The following is a 20,660-nucleotide window of genomic DNA, read 5'->3' as shown; positions in this document are numbered from 1 at the left end:
AAGGAAAACACGTTATACCTGGGATTTGAACCCATGACCCTCTGATGGAAAGACAGGAATCACTGGACCACAATGCACCCACCATTGACATGTGAGAATCATTACAAACCCGACAGGTTTGAATGTGTCATGTTGATAAAACACCTGTTAGTCTAAGGAGGTTTGAGGAAGGAAGGTATAGCTGATGCTTTATTGCCATGCTGTTAAAGTTTTTTGTTATGATTTCCTTGTTTCATTTCAGACAAAGTCAAATATGATGGAACCAATATGTAGAAAGTGCAAAAGAAGAAAATACAGACACACAGACCCATCTGAATGCAATCGCTTCCTCTGCACCATATGGTATTGTTATTAGTTGTTTTTCCTCTAAAAACCTAACCATCTCCGGTATAGGAAACAGCGTGCAATGCCTGACAGATAAAGTGGTTTGAAGTGTTCTGGCTATTATCACCTAGCTGTTATTTGCTGTCGAATGTGCAGTATCATCGTCATGCAGACATATCACCAGTATTAACATGGAGCTAGCTCTCTGGTATTAACTAAGTCAATAACTTGCAGGATTTTAATTCTTACAATCCATTTCAATATTAAGATATTCTATGCTGCTCTGATAAATATTGGTTCCTTTGAAAACATTACTTCATCAAGCCTAGATATCTTTATACATGATCTATTTTTAAAACATTGTTTGAAGTACCGTATATAAACCTTGTCTCATCAAGACATCTCTGCTTCTTGGCCATTTGTTTGGTAATTTAAAAATAAAAGGAGCAATGGACACAGGAATCAAATATTGTGCCACTTTAAGTATGTAGAGTCTGTTTGTTCCTCTTTGTGGTGGTTAGAAATAGGAATTCCTGGTTATTCCCGTTGATCTAAGACCCAATCTGGTAGAAACAAGTTTTGGCATCTTCTTATTCTCTTTCCCTACAAGTTTCTGAGTTCTCCCACATGCCCTATTCCAATGACCCATGTCCTTTTTGCACTGTATCCATAAACCAGAGGTCTATGTATAGGAAGCATGCATGGAGCAAATCCTGACATAGAGCACCATCTTCCAATATATAATGCCAGAGCAAGCACTATAATAAAGCTCTTAAATAGTTAATGGTGGGGAGGGGGGTTACAACCCCTACCCCTGGAAAGAGGCATCTGCCTGGTTCGCCCAATCCCATTGTACCTTAGATATACCACACAATACACGTAATACAAGCACTACTCTGTAGTGGATCCCTCCATTTTCTCAGAATTTCATTTTATAATGGTTTTGATATTTTGCGTGTATATACTTTGTTTTGTTTTAGTTTTACTTATAGATAAAATATCATATACTGTACATGCTTCATTTTGTCTGTATAAGTTCATTGTAACTATTTTGACCACATTACTTTGTTCTCTTGAAAATGAAATAAAATAAATTGAAATTGAATTGAAAATACCACTTCCCATAGCTACATGCACTATTTTTTATTATATCTTATTGATGAATTGTTTGCGGGACCAGAGCGAGAGTGGGGAGGGGGGCTTACCTCTATTTGACCAGGTGCCTGATGAGCTAGCCGATGCTGTTGAACCCGTAGAATATCGATGATTGGTGATGTTATCAACTGAAGGGCTTCTAGATGGGTTCCTGTAGGGACCAGCAGGCATAATGTTGCTACCATAGCTTGGAAGAAAAGCTTGGCCTAGAGGACAAATATCAAAGACAGATAAAAAAGATAGAAAAAATGAATAACAAAACAGATTTTTACTGCACAGTCATTTGAATAATATATTAAAATGATGATGTGAAGTGCTTTTAAAATATTCACTAAGTACAGAGCCGTTCAACTATCTTCAGTTTTAACCTACTAGCATCAGGAGGTCAAAGTTCAAAGCCTAAGTAGATTACAGAATTAAGTAATCAATGGCTAACAAAAGAAAATATTCATTTTAATCATTAAAATTATAACCTTTCAAAAATTGATTTATTCAACAGAGTTATGCAACATCACTCCCTTAATACCATCAACTAACCTAGATATCAATCTTTTAACCAACAATCAATTAACCAACATCGCTAATCAATCTTTGCAAGAGATTTCAAACAATTTCCCTACATATCATCACATGCAAGTCCAACCCTACTAAGGTACCATCTCATATGGCACAAATATCAACAAGGCTTAGAAACAAGCCCACGTCTCTATAATGTCCCATCAATTACTCGTAAATGTAAATTATGAAAATAACTACAAGATCTCATCTGAAAGAAAAAATATTGATTAAAGTATTTTAATGGTCAATGCCAATAAAGAGCTCAATGACCAACAACTTGTTGAACATACACTTTTTTGGAGGTCCTGGAGGTACATAGTTTGGACCAATGACCCTAAAAATCAGTCAGTGTTGTCCTTTTCCACTCATACTCAATCCTTAACTACTCTTTGTGTGTGAAGGACATACTGAACTCATTACAGAAAGAGCTCTCAATTTTTTAATATGGTCATGCGTCATGAGGTCGCCCCCTTTTGCGTTACATGGTGATTTTTGCTTTCGCGACGCACTTTCAACTTTAAAAACATTTATCTGACAAAGTATACACCCTATGATAGCAAAAGTATACATTTTCTGAAAGGAAATTGCACAAGGAATCCAAATCTGCACTCAAAAATAGCATTAGGTGTAAGGCAACAGTTTTACATGGACTTGAATAGGGAAATTCTGATATTTTTTTTAATCTCATGTTTTTTGTCATAAAATTTTGTGTAGTCCCCCTATGACAAAAATAATGCTATATTATGACAGAACACATTCAGACCTTTCTAACAATATATAATTGTGTAGGGTTCATGTTCAATTAATGATCTGAAAATTGACCCCGAATTTAGCCAAAAAAATCATGCGTTTCAGGAATTGTGTACTATATATCAGGTGTTATAATGCTTGCAATACCAACATTTGTTGGGTTTTCTTTGCCTTGTACATCAGAATTTGTAAGTTATTAACATTTTAAAAGGATTTGATGGTACATGTACTTGTAGGTACATAAACAATTCAATGGAAAAGTAACAATTGAAATGTAAGTTACACAATTTTTGCTTACCGAGGCTCTTAAATATTACAATGATCTGCCAAGTGATGATGACATGCAAGAGACAATGTCTATACTATAGGTTCAGGAGTAAAGACTGAAACAAGTTTGCAGATGCTGTATGTACAAACATACATAAATTTATATGACTACTGCAGCTTCATGAAAGAAGTTTCTAAAGTGCAATTGCACACATTATATCCACATAGTCTGTGTTTGATAGTTTAAAGCCATGGCGGGTTTTGATGAGTTCAAAGCTAAAATATAGTATGCAGTCCATTGGTATAATAGCATTTGAGGTAGGTTATGTCCATTTGACCATTTCACACTTATTGTTTAATGTCAGTGTGTGTATTTAGTGAAATATGTATACATGAATGTGTAATAAGACATCAGTGAAGATGTACAAACTTGGTGCTTTTAAGAAAATAATGCTAAACCTTCTAAAATTCGTAACACATTTTCTGGATGTTTGAAGGTCATTGACCTTTGTCAGATAATAATTTGGATGATTTGCCTTAATACTGAGCATTATTTTCATCCCCTCAGAATTGTACGAAGTGTTTTTTTGTAATTGATGCAAGTTTAGTGCCAACAATAACTGTCATTCAAATATGTGCCAATCTGGAAGAAATGTCAAAATTAAGACATTGCAAATTTATCAGATTTTTATGTTTCAACCTTATCATACAGGTCTATGACATGGCCAAACCTACTTTTCAATCATTAGACAGTAAAGTAGAGTATGTTAGCTTTAATTTGATACCAAGTTTGTAGGTTTAGGTCAAGTTTTGACAAAAATATTGATGTTTTCCCAAAAAGTGCACCAAAATTTGCGTTTTCCCATTGACTTTGTACAGGCGGCGCCGCTTCCGGGGGCGCCGCTTCCGGCACCACCCCTCATCACCTCTGGTGTCCTGACTTTTGAGAGCTATAACTCAAGTTCTATAAAGTCTACAGCAATGAAACTTTCCAGGCTATTCCCTTATTAATTCAGCTTTAAAATGATACTAAATTTGTTGGAATAGCTTCTATGGTTTTGAAAATAATTAAGAATTACTATAGCACGAAGCCAAAGTGTGTTAACAGCACCACCCTTTTTGGGGGGCGAGCTCATGACGCATGACCATATGCACAGTTGTTTAATCTTAAGCACGGAGCTTGAAGGATTGACTACCGGTTCACATAATATCAGTCTATTTCATAAACAGAGAGTGCTTTTAAAGATCTAGCTGACAGTGAGTATGGAGTGTTCATTTTCGGTATTTATCTCTTAATGATCTAACACTGATTTATTTCCTTCATTCACTACATTGTTTTGACCTATTTAGGCCGTGTTTATGCTTCCACTTTTCAGGCCAGAATCAGCGTTTCCAAACGTGATTAGTCCAAAACACGGTTGCGTCCATGCTTACTTTCATTTAAACGCTGTTTCAAAACGCCGATCGTAAACTCACAAAAAGGTGCATTTGATGCACCACGCCGTACACCGGGGTACCGTAGTACCCCGGGGTACGGCGTTGTGCAGCGCCATCTCGTGTTGTAATAGTGTACAGTTACATTGTTGTCATGGTGATCACAGTCGTATGTTCGGTGCGACAATCATGACAATGAATGGGGACAATGATAATTTCCTTTCTTTGATACAATCTAGTGCCAATAATAGTAAACAAATTATGTTATACTTAAGAATTTAAGTATACTTTTCGACAGCTAACTTACACAAAAGATTAGCTTATAGTCCAAAAACTTATTATTGCACAGTGAAGATTAGAACAGAACATGAAAATTAGAATAAAGTTATCATTTGCATGCATCAATTGTTACATAAGATCACTAAAAAGAAAAAAAAATCTGTACAAAACATTAAAATATACTTGCACACATTTTTGGTAACCCAGGGTACAGCGCAAAAAATAAAATAAATAATTCAACAAAATGGCGGATTATCATTTGGTACCCCAGGGTACCAAATACTGCATCATTTGTAAATGTTGTTTGACCAGAATCAGGCTTTCTGGGGAAGTATAAACAGAACCACGTTCGTAAACGTGTTTAAATGACGTCATTTGGTATATGCTTCCGGCGAGATGAAAATCCACGGGCAAATACAGTTGACTCCACGTAATAACAACAATCTGAAAAAAACCTTATGAAAAAAGGCGCGCCCAATTCGACCTCGCTTTACGATGCGAAGCCAGCTGAAGATCATGATTTGCTCTGAAAAGTTAAGCATAAACAGCACTCCCAGAATCACGTTTACGATCGCCGTTTTGAATCGACGTTTGAAATCGCTGATTCTGTCCTCGCAATGGAAGCATAAACACACCCTTAGTTAGTCACATTCATTCAACAAGACCAACTGATGGGAGGAGGGTGCAACGAAAAACAAATTTTAGGGGAAAAGATTTGAAATGTCACCTTCAAGTACAGTCCGACCTCTCTTATCCGGACACGTTGGGACCAGCACCAATCCGGATAAGGGATTTATCCGGAACTGGGAGACCCAATATTAAATACACGCAGCTGCGCTGCCGGCTGCCTCCCCAAGCCACCGGCGGTAGCTACACTGCACTATTGTAGTGGGCGTACGGTAAAGACAATATTCACTGCAGAGTCAGTGCAAATTATAGGCAGTGTTTTTTATTGAAATGAAATCGATCGATGGCCAAAACTCTTGGATAATTTACCTGCTAAAATGACTGAGGTATACATCGAGCATATTTCGAAAGAAAGTGAATGACTCGATGAAACCAAGTTTTAAAATTAGATCATCGCGGCGGGTATCGCAGCTTCGCAATGTCAGCCATTGTTCCACTGACTGTAGGCTCAAACATGATAGATGGCACTGTCCGTATTGAGGCCTAAAGTTAGCTAGCAAGACATGTGTTGTTTTTCCCGCGAAGCAAAAAGAGAAACGTGATGAAATGTTTGCGCTGCACCCTGATTTACTGGAAATTATCATTCCTAAAGTTCTTTTGGTGATTTGGGTGAGATATTTTCATTAAAAATATGTTTGGTGTAGGGTGACTATGCATTTTTATGTTGGGAAATCAGAGTGGGTTTATGTATAGGATTGAGTTTAGATTGAAATCTCATTTCCTCACGTACCTGTACTAGATTTAAAAAAAAAAAAAATCTCGGCAAGTGTGCGTCCGGATAATAGAGAGATCCGGATAAGGGGAGGCCAGATAAGAGAGGTCGGACTGTATGAATCTTCAGTAATCTGATACACATGTAGTGAATATCTGTATAAACCTACGGGTAGTTGTAATGGATGACAATATTACATGGCTATTAATTTATTATGATTACCAGCAAGAATGTGAAGACCTCTCAATATCTATGATCATAAATTACCCAATACGAGAGTGTTTTATGATGATGGTAGGTAACTCTCTATAAGAAACTCCAAGATGAGAGTAACTATACCAAACAAATCACGTTTTACATTATTAGTGAAAATTACGTTACAACCTTGAAAGAGACAGAATGAATGAAAAAAAACCTCTAATATATAAAAAGTCTTGCACTCTTTACCTTAAGTAATTGGCTCTTTTGAACTTTGTTTTATCTCTTGAATTTACTATTTAAATGATTCTCTTTCTAAACCTACTTTCATGGATGTACAGGTGTATTTCCATACAAGCTATCAATCACTTATTACTTTATTTTTCCAAATATTCACATGTATGTGCAAGTTCAAGTGATGCATCCTATCTTAGATACCATCCCGGTATTCATATTTTGATATGAGTAAACCATATTGGCCAAACAAGCCACAGGGGTTGGGAATACACGCAAACCCATCTGCATAATTTGTAAGAGGGACTATGAGCTTTTGAATGTAAATCCCCTGTCTATCTCCTGTTTGGTGAGATGTATATTGCCTGGAGTAGGATCTCACCGACCGACCATCAAGACGACTCTGAGCAATAAAGCGCTATCCATGTTCATTGAACTCTACACCCTGCGCATCTCCTATGGGTGCATTCACACCAAGGGAAAGACCATTAAAGGGGAAGTTCACCCTGAAGAAAACTTTGTTGTAAAAATAGCAGAAGAAATAGTAAAAAATATTGGTGAAGGTTTGAGGAAAATCCGTTAAAGAGTAAGAAAGTTATTAGATTTCAAAGTTTTCGATTTGTGACGTCATAAACGAGCAGCTGCCCCATGTGTTATGTAATATAAAATGCATGAATTTCAAATTTTGTATGGTTCCTGATGACTTAATTTTGTTTTCTATTCATGATCGGGTGTGAAATGATTTGTCTATTGATATACGAAAGGCAAGGTACAGTGAAAACCATTTTTGATTTTCTGAGAAAATGACATTTCCTTGAATTTTTACCATTTGCTATGTAGGAATGCTGCTTGCATATGACATCACAAACCAAATAATTGAAATTCTAATAACTTTTTAATTATTTGATGAATTTTTCTCAAACCTTTGGCAATATTTTTTATTATTTTTTCTGCTATTTTTTACACTAAACTTTTTGTCAGGGTGAACTTCCCCTCTAACAGTCACATAACACAAAGGTTAGCAATCATCATAGAACATTCTTTTTACAATTGATTGCATTGACTACCGTGGACAATTAATTGCTAACCTTTGTGTTACAGGACTGTGATGCCATTATCATGAGAGAACAACAATCTACACCTGTTGACCAGCAATGCATCATATCCTGTTGGCTCTTTTTTGTAATTGAAAAATAATAATGGATTAATCAAAATAGCTGAATTTGAATAATTTAATGGAAATTTTGTATAGGCCTACAGGTTATGAACGTCAGATTCCCAATGATCTCAAGAAGGCAGAATTAAATGCACAAGAAAGCAGCATCCTTGGTCTCTTACACAATTCTTTCTTGACCAGTTGAATATTGAAATTGGGAGATCAATGTATAGAACCTATGTTACAGAATTCAGACGTCAACAGAATATAACTCCACATCACACTGTCGATTCAGAATCTTAAAATATGTTTAAAGAGAAATGCCAGTAGTTGCAGTAAACACTGATTTCATGAGAAAGTCTGTAAAACCAGGCTTAATTGTCAGTATATCATCGAGGATCTAGATCTGGTACAGTTACATAAACTGAACTTTGTGAAATCTTGAAATCTACGCTGAAAAATGTTCACACTGAAGATCGCCAACACAGATAGGAACACGTGGGACAGTGTATTATTATTGTTGGAATAAAGACCTGACGGAAGTGACCAAATCCGCGCTTATTTTGCTTATTTCTCAGCAATTACACAATTTCTTCCAGAATCCTTCGGCACAAATTTTTTATTCATACAACCAGACACTTGGGTGGTCATTATATTAGATTCTGTAAAGAGTCATTTTGAGATCGTTACCAATACTGGAATTTATCTTTAATATTGTTCAAAGTGAGTTTTAATCACATCTATCATGTTCTGTATAGTACAGTATACCATCTCGTGTGAATGGAATCATCTCAAGAGGCCAATGGAGTTGTTGGATTCGAGCCAGTCATCTTGCTTTAGAACCTCTTACTTCTATTGACGTCAGGGCATAAACAATCCACCTTCATGGAGGAATTTAGGCAAGCTCAATTTCCCTTCTCCTACATTAACATTGGTATATATTGTCTTTCAAAAGCCAGAAGGACGTAAACATAATTTTACATGTTGTTTAATAATGCCCTTGAAGGCGACAGGGTGAACATACAAGATGATGCTTGTCATGGAGGTTAACTTTCCAAGTAGAACAGCTCATCAGATTTACATAGAAAGCCTCCTCATCTCATTACTCATTCTTCATTAACATATAATAGGGGAGTGAGTGAAACCATGGTGATAACAACATAGATCCATGGTGAAACCGTTGGAACAAGTTAGATTGTAAGAAAACAGAAAAATCTAAGAACAAGAATGATGTGTGATGTAGGCCTTAACACATTATTACAATTATTCCCTTTGATAGACAAAAAATAACCAAAGCATCTCTATTCCCTAAATCTGTAGATGGTACTCACTCCTCAAATTCAATAGTAATATTAATGGATAGCATTTGAAATAGCTTCTGCCTTGGATAGATCTCACAAGCTTTCAATAATGTGATTTGAAATATTCTCATAAACTCACATTATACTACTTCATACTGATAGCCAAAGTGGAGTTATTCCGGAGTCCAGAAGGAGTTACTCAACTTTGGAGGGCAGTATGAAAATTCTAGGATTATTTTTATCAGGATTCAAGGCGCAGTACTCAACTCATTTCAAGGTTACTAACAGAGCTAGTCTGCACCGGAAGTGTGTTATTGCCTATCTCGCGTGTAACTTCATTCATTACCGCATGGGGGAGATTCCGCTCGCCACACATATGGTGCGGACTCGCTTGGAAACCATGGAAAAGACTGCGGATACACCGCTGCGGAGCTTGCCCGTTTGAAAGGGGTGCAATGTCGGTCCGCAGTACAAGCGTATCAACTCAATCCGGAGTAACTCCACTTCACCTTCAGTATGAAAACACCTTTAGGATTAAGTAATTTAGATGTCTTAGTCAGGGAAGGGAATCTATTGTATTATTTAGCACCAACATCAAACTTGAAAACGGAAAATAGCAATCCACCTTTTAAATAAGTTTCGGTTGTCAGTATGAAACTGGTCTAAGAGAGCCATGTAAAAAACATCTTGAAGACAAGAAAAGGAGAAGAGAAGAACTGATCTTCTATCACTATCAGCATGACCATATAGTAGGTCCATGGCATGACCAACAAGAATGAAACAATATTTTGATGCTTCTTGCCTGGGCTTCATACCCAAACTCTTCATGACAAGTTTGATTTTTTTTTTCCAAATCATGTCATTTAAAACTACTCACAAAAGGTCATCAAAGGTCAAAGTTTGGGAGTACAGGATCAATGTCCTATAGGCAGGGGTCATATTACCCCATAAAAAGTTTGGCTTATGTTGCCCTCTTCAATTCCCACAGGTACCATATATCATAAGGCACCCATTAGAATAAGACAATAGGGCCATCTGCACCATCTCGAGTTTTCAAATTAGCGTGCTATTTCTGATCCGGCAAATTATCCCGATCTGACCAATCTCGAGATTATTTGCAATGGAGATGCTATTATCGCGCTAGTTCGTAGAATTATGTCGAGATTGCAATCCAAAGTCAACTTGGGATTTTTGCAAAATAGCGCGCTATTTTACAATTTATCGCGCTAATTCGTAGGTGCAGACGCACTTTGGAATATTTATTCTCGGCCTCAGACCATAATGCATCGATGCCTCGCTCGAGCAGGAATCGCTCTTATTGCGATGGTGGAGACGGGGTTTCTTCAATCTTGAAATTAATCGTGAAGATTAATCTCAAGATCTAAAATCTCAAGATTGAGCAAACTCTGGATGGTGCAGCACCACCTATTTTGTTGAATAGCTGGAATCATTGGGAGATTGTTAGAAGATTTAGCTAACCATGGACCTATATGTACTAGGTACATGGGCTAATAACAACATACTCATACTGCAGTTAGCATAGTAATTTGATACATATATCTCAAGAAGAATCAAATACACACATTTTGGGATTTTTCAAATCAGAGTCAGAAACTGAAAAAAACAAACTTATTTGTTGGATTAGATGTAGGGCCTACCTACAGGTACTTCACTTAATAGAAAGCATCCCCAATCTCTTTTAACTGAAATCCTTTATTTCATATTTTTTTATTTAATAAAGTTGACATGCACTAAGTCATTGTTACAAAACCAGTTACAATTTTCTACACTACATTAAAGAGAGGAACTTGCTGTCTACTTTCTGTTTGTTATTTTTTCCTCATCAATTTTCTTCCTTGTTTAGAAACTTCCTTGAACTCTTGAAGTTTCATATGACATTTTAAAAGAATGACTTTAAAAAGAGATAAAATTCAGAATATTTCATCAAGGATTAAAGTTCAAAATGATTTGGAGTTAGAATCTTGGGAGATATTCCCAGTTACAAAATCTTGATTTTTCAATGTTATATCACTTTCAGCAAAATGCCAATCTACCCCCCCCCCCCCTCCTTCAGATCAGTGTCTGTATGATTATGATGAAGACAAGATGTTAAAGGCCTGATCCCACTGGCCAATGGACACAAAACTTATAAACAACACAGCGGATGAGCAACATTTTGGGGGGTGGGAGGTGGGTAATACGTTTTTATACGCTCCAGAATTACGGAAAAGAACGAACGTGGGCAGTTGAGTAGCAGGGATGTTCAAGGAGATGACAGCTCTGAAGGGGTTACCAGGGGTTTTGAATACTTAATATACAAGATGCGTAGCCTTACATCCATTGACGTACTATTAACAATGTATGGATGTTCCATATACCTTATATGTTTCCTCCCTCTTTCCGTTTTCACCTGCAGTGGATGTGAGTTGTGAGGATGCCCACTGCGCAGCGGATGCAAAGAGGATACAGCGGACGTTTGACAGATGATAACAGACATACAACATTGGTTGCTCACTTGCTTGTATATGTTGTGGATTTAATCATATTCAGCGGAAAGTTCATCCATTCTAAAAGTTTGTGCATCTCAAAACTTTTTGCGTGGATGAAATCACAGTGGACCCATGCTCGATGGATAGAGCACATGAAACGCATACATGTATGCAACGAGTACACAATGGATGCATAGGGTTTTCCAATGGATGGCAAGATTTTTAAAAATGTTTTACATCCCCTTTGCATTCATCAGTGCAGTGGGACGGGGCCTTTAAACAGATGTTGTTTTATTTCAAACCATTCCATTTCAGTATGTCCATGTCTAGACAACATGTGGGAGGTATACTGATTTCATTCTAATCCTGGCTAATCCTGCTATCACCATCTATCCTCTCACATTCACATATTTCATCTGTCATTTATCCATCATATCATATCTTCGAAGCATTTCCCAGCCCACACCTCCATTTAAGAGAGTGGGATCGTCTGTTCATTATAAATCTTTATAGTTTAAACAGTATTAGAGAAAGGGTGGGTACCAAGTTTTTGTTTTTTTTTTGGGGGGGGGGAATCGAGCCTATTTCAAGTTTCAGTAATTACCCCTGAAGTGTGTGTCACTCTTCTAGTTCATTACAGTATATGTCACATGATCGTGTGTGTTGTTTAATTTTGTATCTGATATGGTGAAATTATACGAATTTCTCCAACTTTAATCATGTGCCTTGAACTTGGTAAGGGTCGAGCCGGGAGTAGCCCGACAGTGACGTCATAGAATTGCGGTTATAAAAAATTATACTTTTTTATATTTTTCGTTCATGGTTCTACAGACACATCTTTCCAAACTACCTTATTTTCCGTGTTTCATATTTGAATATTTTCATGATTCTACAGAAACATCTTTCCAAACAACCTTTTTTTCGTGTTTTATATTTGAATATTTTCACTTTGACTAAAATGCAATTGTGATTCTGCAGAATCATGATTTAAAACATGATTGAGATTTGAGATCATGATTCTAGTAGGGTAAAAAAGTGGCGCATAAACGCACCCTTAAATGGAATAATTTCATCACTAAATGGAATAATTTCATACTGAAATAAAACAGAATAGATTCAAGTGAGTACTATTACTTAAGAGGAATATCAAATGCTAAAATTCTAGCAAAATTCATTTCAGATCATAGTCTTAATTTCATTACAGGAAAATTCTGATGACTTCTAGAGACACCTTTAGGCTCCACAATATATTCACTCCAAACAAAACCAACTGTTTGGATAGTCCAAATAAGCATTGGTTTACCTTCTGATTGAAATGATACTGTATTGTTTGAGTGGACTGCGGACATTGACTTTTGATCTTTGACCTGAAATCCCATCACCAGATCCTTTTCTAAGAAAACAACTATTGTACATGTAGTAGACCTACATATTAACATGGAGCTATTAACAGAGCTCTATGATATTAATGTACAAGCAGCATCTAGTCTATAAATGATTTCGTTGATTACTTTGATTTCATTTCAAATTCAAATTCCAAGCTACACAAGATGAAAGAAGCAATATACCAATCATTCTATTGCTTATTTTGTTCTAAATCAATTATTTCAAAAGGGTTTCCCTTGTTTGTCACTTATACCCTTTTCATAAACCTATCCTCCAATTAGCCGCCTAAGAGTAATGCGGATAATTCAATAAAAATTGCGTTCATAAACTCCGAAAATAAGCCGCATTATTTTTACGAGCGTCCGTCCTGAAAAAGGGGGATAATCGCCATGACAACTGGACACGCCCCCTCCGATGCGGTTGTGTTGGAAAAGGGTGACCTTGTGACCGCACCATGGCAATTATCCGCATTATTTGGAAATGCGTTCATAAACTCAAAATCTTGTCCCGATGCTGCTATTATGCGGATAATAGCAGCATCAGAGTAATGCGGATAACTCTTGTCCTCCTCCAATTTTACGACCAAATTATGCTGCTATTAGCCGCCTAATTCATTTTAATGGGGTTTATGAAAGGGGTATCAGACCCCATGAATTTAGAAATCATTTTTGTAACTACAGGTAGATAATTCAACTACATGACATGTCAAACCTGCCAACCTCTGAATACAAATACATTTTTAAAGAAAAAACATCAATTTTGGTTGCAAAAATGTACTAAATACGCCAAAAACGTACTGGTTGGCAGGTCTCACGTGTAGATGAATTCAGACAAAGAACAACTAATTTTACCACAGAGATTTTAAACCTCCATGCCTTTACTAAATCAACAAAAATGGGCTACTTGGTGACACTAATAGGCGTACAATGCATCCTATTATAGACCTACATCCTATTATGTAGAAATAAAAGGAAAAGATTGTCATATAGATGGGGAGCCTGGGAATTTCCTTTCACAAGAAACAACTGATATTACAATGAAAACAATTGATGTAAATATGATGGCGCCATGTCATAACAGCATGCGATGTCAACTTCCAATGTCATAACACAATACAAGTCCACAAAGCTCACGCAATATACTAATGCAGCAGCATGGCAGATGTATACAGACCCATATGGTCAACAATACATACAGCTTTCTGAAATACTGAATTTGATTTGTTTATAAAGCAATCAAATTCAGTAGTTTTTCATCATAGAGTTGGTTCGTAAAAAGACATTTAGACCTATAGGCGGTATAGGCCTATTCTGTTTTTAAAAAACCTTGCATACTGATGAGTATAAGTACCTGTCTGCTAGCTTCCTGTGGGAAATCAGCCTGACATATAGGCCTATCTAGATATGTTTACTTTCAATTGAGGTAGAGGTTGCATGGGCCAGCATATGAACTCTATCATTTAGGCAGTTTAAAGGACAAGTCCACCCCAACAAAAACTTGATTTGAATAAAAAGAGAAAAATTCAACAAGCATAACACTGAAAATTTCATCAAAATTTGATGTACACTAAGAAAGTTACGACATTTTAAAGTTTCGCTTCATTTCACAAAACAGTTTTATGCACATCTCGGTTGGTATGCAAATGAGGAACTGATGACATCACTCACTATTTCTTTGGTATTTTATTATATGAAATATGAAATATTTTTGTTTTCTCATCATTGTCATGTGAAATGAAGTTTCATTCCTCCCTGAACACGAGGAATTCCATTATTTTAACATTTTGTGCTTCAGGCAAGGAGGTCCTAATCGTCAAATTCGTAAAAATTGAAATATTGTACAATTCAAACAATAAAAAACAAAAGAAATAGTGAGTGAGTGACATCATCGACTCTCTCATTTGGATGTAACTGGCTCGTTCATATAACTATTTTGTTATAAATAAGCGAAACTTTGAAATGTCATAACTTTCTTATTTTACATCCGATTTTGATGAAATTTTCAGCATTGTGCTTGTCTGATTTTTCTTTATTGATTCAAATCAACATTTTTCTGAGGTGGACTTGACCTTTAAAGAGAAATACCAGTAGTTGCAGTAAACACTGATTTCATGAGAAAGTCTGTAAAACCAGGCTTAATTGTCAGTATATCATCGAAGATCTAGATCTGGTACAGTACATAAATGGAACTTTGTGAAATCTTGATATCTACGCTGAAAAATGTTCACACTGAAGATCACCAACACAGATAAGCGCATGTGGGACACTGGTACAGTGTATTATTATTGCTCTGAATGTCGGCCTGACGCTTGACCCAAATCATGTGCTTATTTGCTAATTTCTCAGCAGTTTCACAACTTCTCCCAGAATCCTTTGGCACATATTTTCATTTATACAAACAGAAACTTTTGGTGGTCATTTCATTGGATTCTGTACGAACTCATTTTGATATCATTACCACAACTGGCATTTATCTTTGAGATGAAATATCATTATATGGGTTCTTTTGTTTTTTAACTGATTAACCCTGCGACCCCAACGGCCAAACCCATGACGTACACAAGAATGTATTGATGAACCTGTGAATCTATTTCATATCACTCATTTGAATGGTTTCTTGCACACAGAGCAAGTCATCCCTATGATGAGGTGTGTTACTTTTATCAGATCAGTGAAACATGATGTTACAAATCACCTCTGGCTTTACCACCCATGTCCATTTCTACAACTGTTATATAACACTATTTACATGACCATAATACAATGTTTATGAGTTAGGTAAGAATGTTTACGTAGTGCAACCCAGACAATGTGATCTATCAATGACAAGGGGAGACACGCATGTAATCACTGCCTACATGCAACTTTCAATGTTCAATTGGCCTACACTACACCACTCCCCCCCCCAAAAAAAAAAAAAAAACCTGAGTTTCATGGCAGTTTCAATCTGAGAGCTACAATGTGAAAGGAAAGAATTGGTAGAATAGTGTGTCTCTACTGACAATCACTCAGGATCTATTCACTGAGAAGCACTTCAAATGACTCCCGTCACCATTTATCGTACAGGTACACTCTATAAAAGAAGGCAGGGCAAATCTAAATTGCTCACAATTCTGCACCAAGAAAGTCTCCACTGACCATACTAATACCCTTTTTACACAGGCTAAAATTTCCTTAACCCCGTACTATAGGTGGGGCTAAATTGCCATTTAGCCCCACCTATAGTACGGGGTTAAGCTTAGCCCACTTTATTTTTACACAGCATTTTTGCAAAGTGGGCTAACCCCACCTATAGTACGGGATTATTTGGCCCTGCAAAAAAGCAGGGTTATCCCAGCAATTGCGGTGCTAAGAGCAATAGTACGGGGTTAAGATCGCTAGTGTAAAACGAAAGTGGGCTAAGCTTAACCCCGTACTATAGGTGGGGCTAAATGGCAATTTAGCCCCACCTATAGTACGGGGTTAAGAAAATTTTAGCGTGTGTAAAAAGTGTACGAGTGAAGTACTTGTACTACGAATGATCGACAAAAACCACTAGTCCGGGGTTAGCGAGTTTCGTGTGTGAAAAGCAAGCATTCCTTATCCGGGGTTAGCAATAACAATTTGGCATGTGTGAAAAGGAAAATAAATGGTACGGGGTTAAGGATAGTACGGGGTTAGCGATAGTCCGGGGCTAAGAAAATCCTGTGTAAAAAGGGTACTAATGTAGAAATGAATGAAGAGACCAAATGAGATGTATTACACTTTAAATTTAATACAGTGATGGCCAAGGAAGAATTAGTTTGAATTGGATGAAAGTGTACAGTTTGCGATTTGTGATGCCTTCCTTTGGCGCATTTAAGAATTTACATCACTGCATACAATACCTCCTGGTCATCCAAGCGTTAACACATACCACATAAATATGCTATCAAATTATTTGGGAAAACATACTCTTTCAGGTCATATATAATGATTATGTGTTCATGACATGTTTTTTCCCTAAATTGGGGATTTCTAAGGTGTCAAGTTTTTGTAACTCACGCAGTTTAATAAGTATATCACGAGTTCTTGTAATTTTTATAGCGCAGTAGAATGTACATGTAGGCCTATACTTTGTTGAATAGTTTATGTACTTTATTAATCCATTATAATTGCTATATGCCTATATAATCAGGGAAAAAGATGGGGCCTACTATACACTAAAATATCTTCAAAGCTGAATATATTGCAATCCAAACCCTAGAATACAAGCATGACATCAGGGCCCGTCTTACAAAGAGTTACGATTGATCCAATCAATCGTAACTCTATGGAAATCCATCAGTGTCATAATTTTTCTTCTAGAAATTTGCAAAATATCCTTTGTAAACAAAGAAGAACACACCATATTGTCAGGAAATCAATGAATTTATGTATGTACATTCATGTCTAGAATTTGTTTGAACCAACATGCATTTTATCTGTTGACTTTACTGGCTTTCCATAGTTATGATTGATCGGAAAATTGTAACTCTTTGTAAGACGGGGCCCTGATCTATCATGTCTACCATGTCTACCTGTTCTAAAGTACAGCGAGCACAATGAAACCAAATATATAGCTCCATTGTTGGGAGGTTTGGAGAGGGATAAAATACACCCCCTGGGCTGTATGCATTTACCCCTGTATGTCTGTACAACAACCAGTCCATTCATATACATGGTTCCACACGCATATCACAACAGACAAAAATATGGTTTCCCTTGTAGTATACATGGCGTATCATCACAATATTGACAAGATATAGAATTTGTCATGACTTAAAATATTTTCAAAATATGCAGCAAAATGAGAATAGGCCCTAACCCTATATAGTAACAGACAAGTATATCATTACATATATACCAGTTACCAAATATTACACTGATGATGAGATAATAACAGTGCATGGTATTGGTAAAGGCAGACACAGAAGGTCAGATTATAAAAAGTAGAAGTTACCCAAATATCAGAACCATAATACTACTATGCGGCAGAGAGAGATATATTCCATGATCATGATGGTGGTGGTAGCGGCTGATTCATCCATATACAAAGTTATTACCTGGGTATAGTATATCCTTCTGTAGACACGTGTCTGACCACAGAACAAATCAAATTAACCAGGTGAAACACTGCGCAAAGCATGAAACACACATCCACTTTTTAGATCCAAGAGCCATCGGTCCACCAACCACACTCTTTTCCGATTCAGCACCACACCATGTTTTAAAATCATATGAAAAGACCACTGATATTCATTGCATTCAAGCAGTGACAAAGCCTCCGATCTGACCTGTAAACACACACATACACATAATACGCTGTTTATACACAGTCTCTCTACATTGGCTTGGCTCTCGAGAGCATGGTACATTTTCCATATTTAGCCTGCATATGCAGACCCGTGGTACCTTTATCTGATCAGAAAATAACTTCTCATTTCGATTCTAGATAAGACGAGTGCTTGAGTGATTTATCAAAACACGAGCGCTCTTCAATTCATCTACCGCAGGTTAGTTATCAAGTCACCCATCTCTATATTAGATGAGTAGTCTCTTGTGATTCAGGGTATACCAATAAAGAGTCTGATACAAAGACTAACAAAGAGCATAGTCTGTGCATGAGTAGAGTGACCAGATTGAAAAGGATGTCCCAGATAGGCGAAGGGAGCAATTATCAGCTGCTTGAGTGGACTCTAACTTCATTTTCTGGTTTCATTTTCACTTTGATTCAATAAAGAATGCACAAATTTACCGCTACAAGCCTGTGTGGTCAAATCGTAGAAAGAAAAAAGGTTGACATACAGTGCGTATCAAAAAAAACGGGACAGATATGAAAGTCTATAAAATTTTCGTTTCAAATTATGATCTCTATATTTTGGTGTCAATACATGCTTTGGAGTCTTATCCTTCAAATACCACTAACATATTTTAGTTTCGTTCATGCTTGAGCGAACACGGAATTTTTTCGTCTGGGGTAAAAAAGGAGGCTTGTGCCAAAATGGCATAAAATGATAAATATGATGGTCGGTGTTCTTGCTAATCAGCAGACTTCCTCTTACTTGGGTTGACAAAAAGTCTCTTCTTTTCTTACTTATGAAGAAAAATTCAAAGGTAAAAGAAGTTTAAATGAAAAACAATAGAATTCAGGTAAATAAATAAGTTTGTAAATGAAATTTGACAGCATAATTCAAAAATTATGGCAAAAATAATGAAAACATTAAGAGGGAGTCTGCTGATTAGGCAAAAGTCTATTCATCAAATTTCTAATTTCTGCCATTTTGGCGCAAGCCTCTTTTTGAACCCCCGACAAAAACGTCCCGTGTTCACTCAAGCATGAATAAAATTTATTTTTTTAAATGGTATTTCAAAGATAAGATCTTATTAGACATAATAATTTGAAACAAATTTTTCATAGACTTTTCAAAACTGTCCCGTTTTTTTTGATACGCACTGTAGAAGTTGTGACAAATATCATTCAAAACGATTCAAAGGACAACTTTGTATTTCAATTGGATGGGCAATCTTGGGAAAAGATTTTTGACGACTTTGTGATTTAACCTTCACTTTATTCAAACCGGGAGTTGTTTATATAACCTCTGCAATATGAATTTTACTCACATGCTTCCCTATTCAGTAGATCAAAACAATGCAAAGTAACATTCTTTCATGGAAATATTGGTGTTAAACAACATTCCAAGTTTCTCAATCAGCGTGAAAAATTTGTTAGTCATGGTACATGTATGTATGTGGACTGATAAGATTCTCAATGCATTGTTCTTCAAACTATTGTAGAAAAATTATCATTTCCAGTTTCACAGAAAAAATGAAGAAAAGGTGTCACTACAATGTAATATAGGCCTACATATGTATGAATGATATGAACAAAAAATTGGTTTTCAAAAATTGAGAGAGGAGTTTCAATCTTAAAAGGTAAATGCTAGTTTTGGTAACGATATCAAAATGTTCGTACAGAATCCAATGAAATGACCACCAAAGTGTCTGTTTGTATAAATAAAACGCATGTGCCAAAGGATTCTGGAAGAAATTGTGTAATTGCTGAGAAATCAGCAAATAAGCACAGGATTCGGGTAGAGCGTCGGGCCCGACGCTCTAAGCAATAATTATACATTGTCCCACGTGCGCTTATCTGTGTTGGGGATCTTCGGTGTGAACATTTTTCAGCGTAGATTTCAAGATTTCACAAAGTTCAGTTAATATAACTGTACCAGATCTAGATCCTCGATGATATACTGACAATTAAGCCTTGTTTTACAGACTTTCTCATGAAATCAGTGTTTACTGCAACTACTGGAATTTCTCTTTAAAGGGATAGATGAGTAGTGGTACTTCCTTCTCCAAGTACTCTCATACCGTGTTTACACATTGACTCGGCTCGCGTGTTGAATCTGCGAGCCGGGTTGAACACTGCGAAGAAGGGATCAGAGATCGCGTTTATACGTACATATAAAAAGGCGAGTTCAACACGGCTCGCGGATCTCGAACGGAAGAAGAATTATGACGTCGCAAATTAAACGCGGGAAATTCACCGCCGGAATCGAATCTTGTCCGTGCGAACAACAACAATGCCAAAAGTGAAAGCGCGCGCAGTGACCTGGTCAAGAGAGTTCGACACAGCTTTCTGTTTACACACGAAAAAATTGCCGAGTCTGACTCGGCTCGTGGGTTGAAACCTACGATTTTGGCGGATCAAAAAAGCCGTGTTTGACA

At 36.7% G+C, this 20,660-nt stretch overlaps 1 protein-coding gene across 3 annotated transcripts in view; it reads right to left on the bottom strand.

Annotated features, from left to right (window-relative positions):
- The window catches only part of LOC121423129 (protein Shroom-like), a 96,814-nt gene that overhangs the window by 17,298 nt on the left and 58,856 nt on the right, over window positions 1–20,660 (bottom strand). The window contains exons 1-2 of one of the 3 annotated variants that reach the window (XM_041618421.1): window positions 17,890–18,474; window positions 1,530–1,685 (exon numbers count right to left, since the gene is read on the bottom strand). In XM_041618421.1, coding sequence (XP_041474355.1) covers window positions 1,530–1,650 — 121 coding nt within the window. In that variant the 5' untranslated portion in view covers window positions 1,651–1,685; window positions 17,890–18,474. Of the gene's footprint in view, window positions 1–1,529; window positions 1,686–17,889; window positions 18,475–20,660 lie in introns of those variants that run through there. The other 2 variants (XM_041618420.1, XM_041618419.1) reach the window with 2 other exon arrangements.

The sequence above is a fragment of the Lytechinus variegatus genome, chromosome 10 (genome assembly GCF_018143015.1).
Source record: "Lytechinus variegatus isolate NC3 chromosome 10, Lvar_3.0, whole genome shotgun sequence".
In the NCBI taxonomy this organism is placed as follows: domain Eukaryota; kingdom Metazoa; phylum Echinodermata; class Echinoidea; order Temnopleuroida; family Toxopneustidae; genus Lytechinus; species Lytechinus variegatus.
This window is presented reverse-complemented; position numbering and strand designations above follow the sequence as displayed.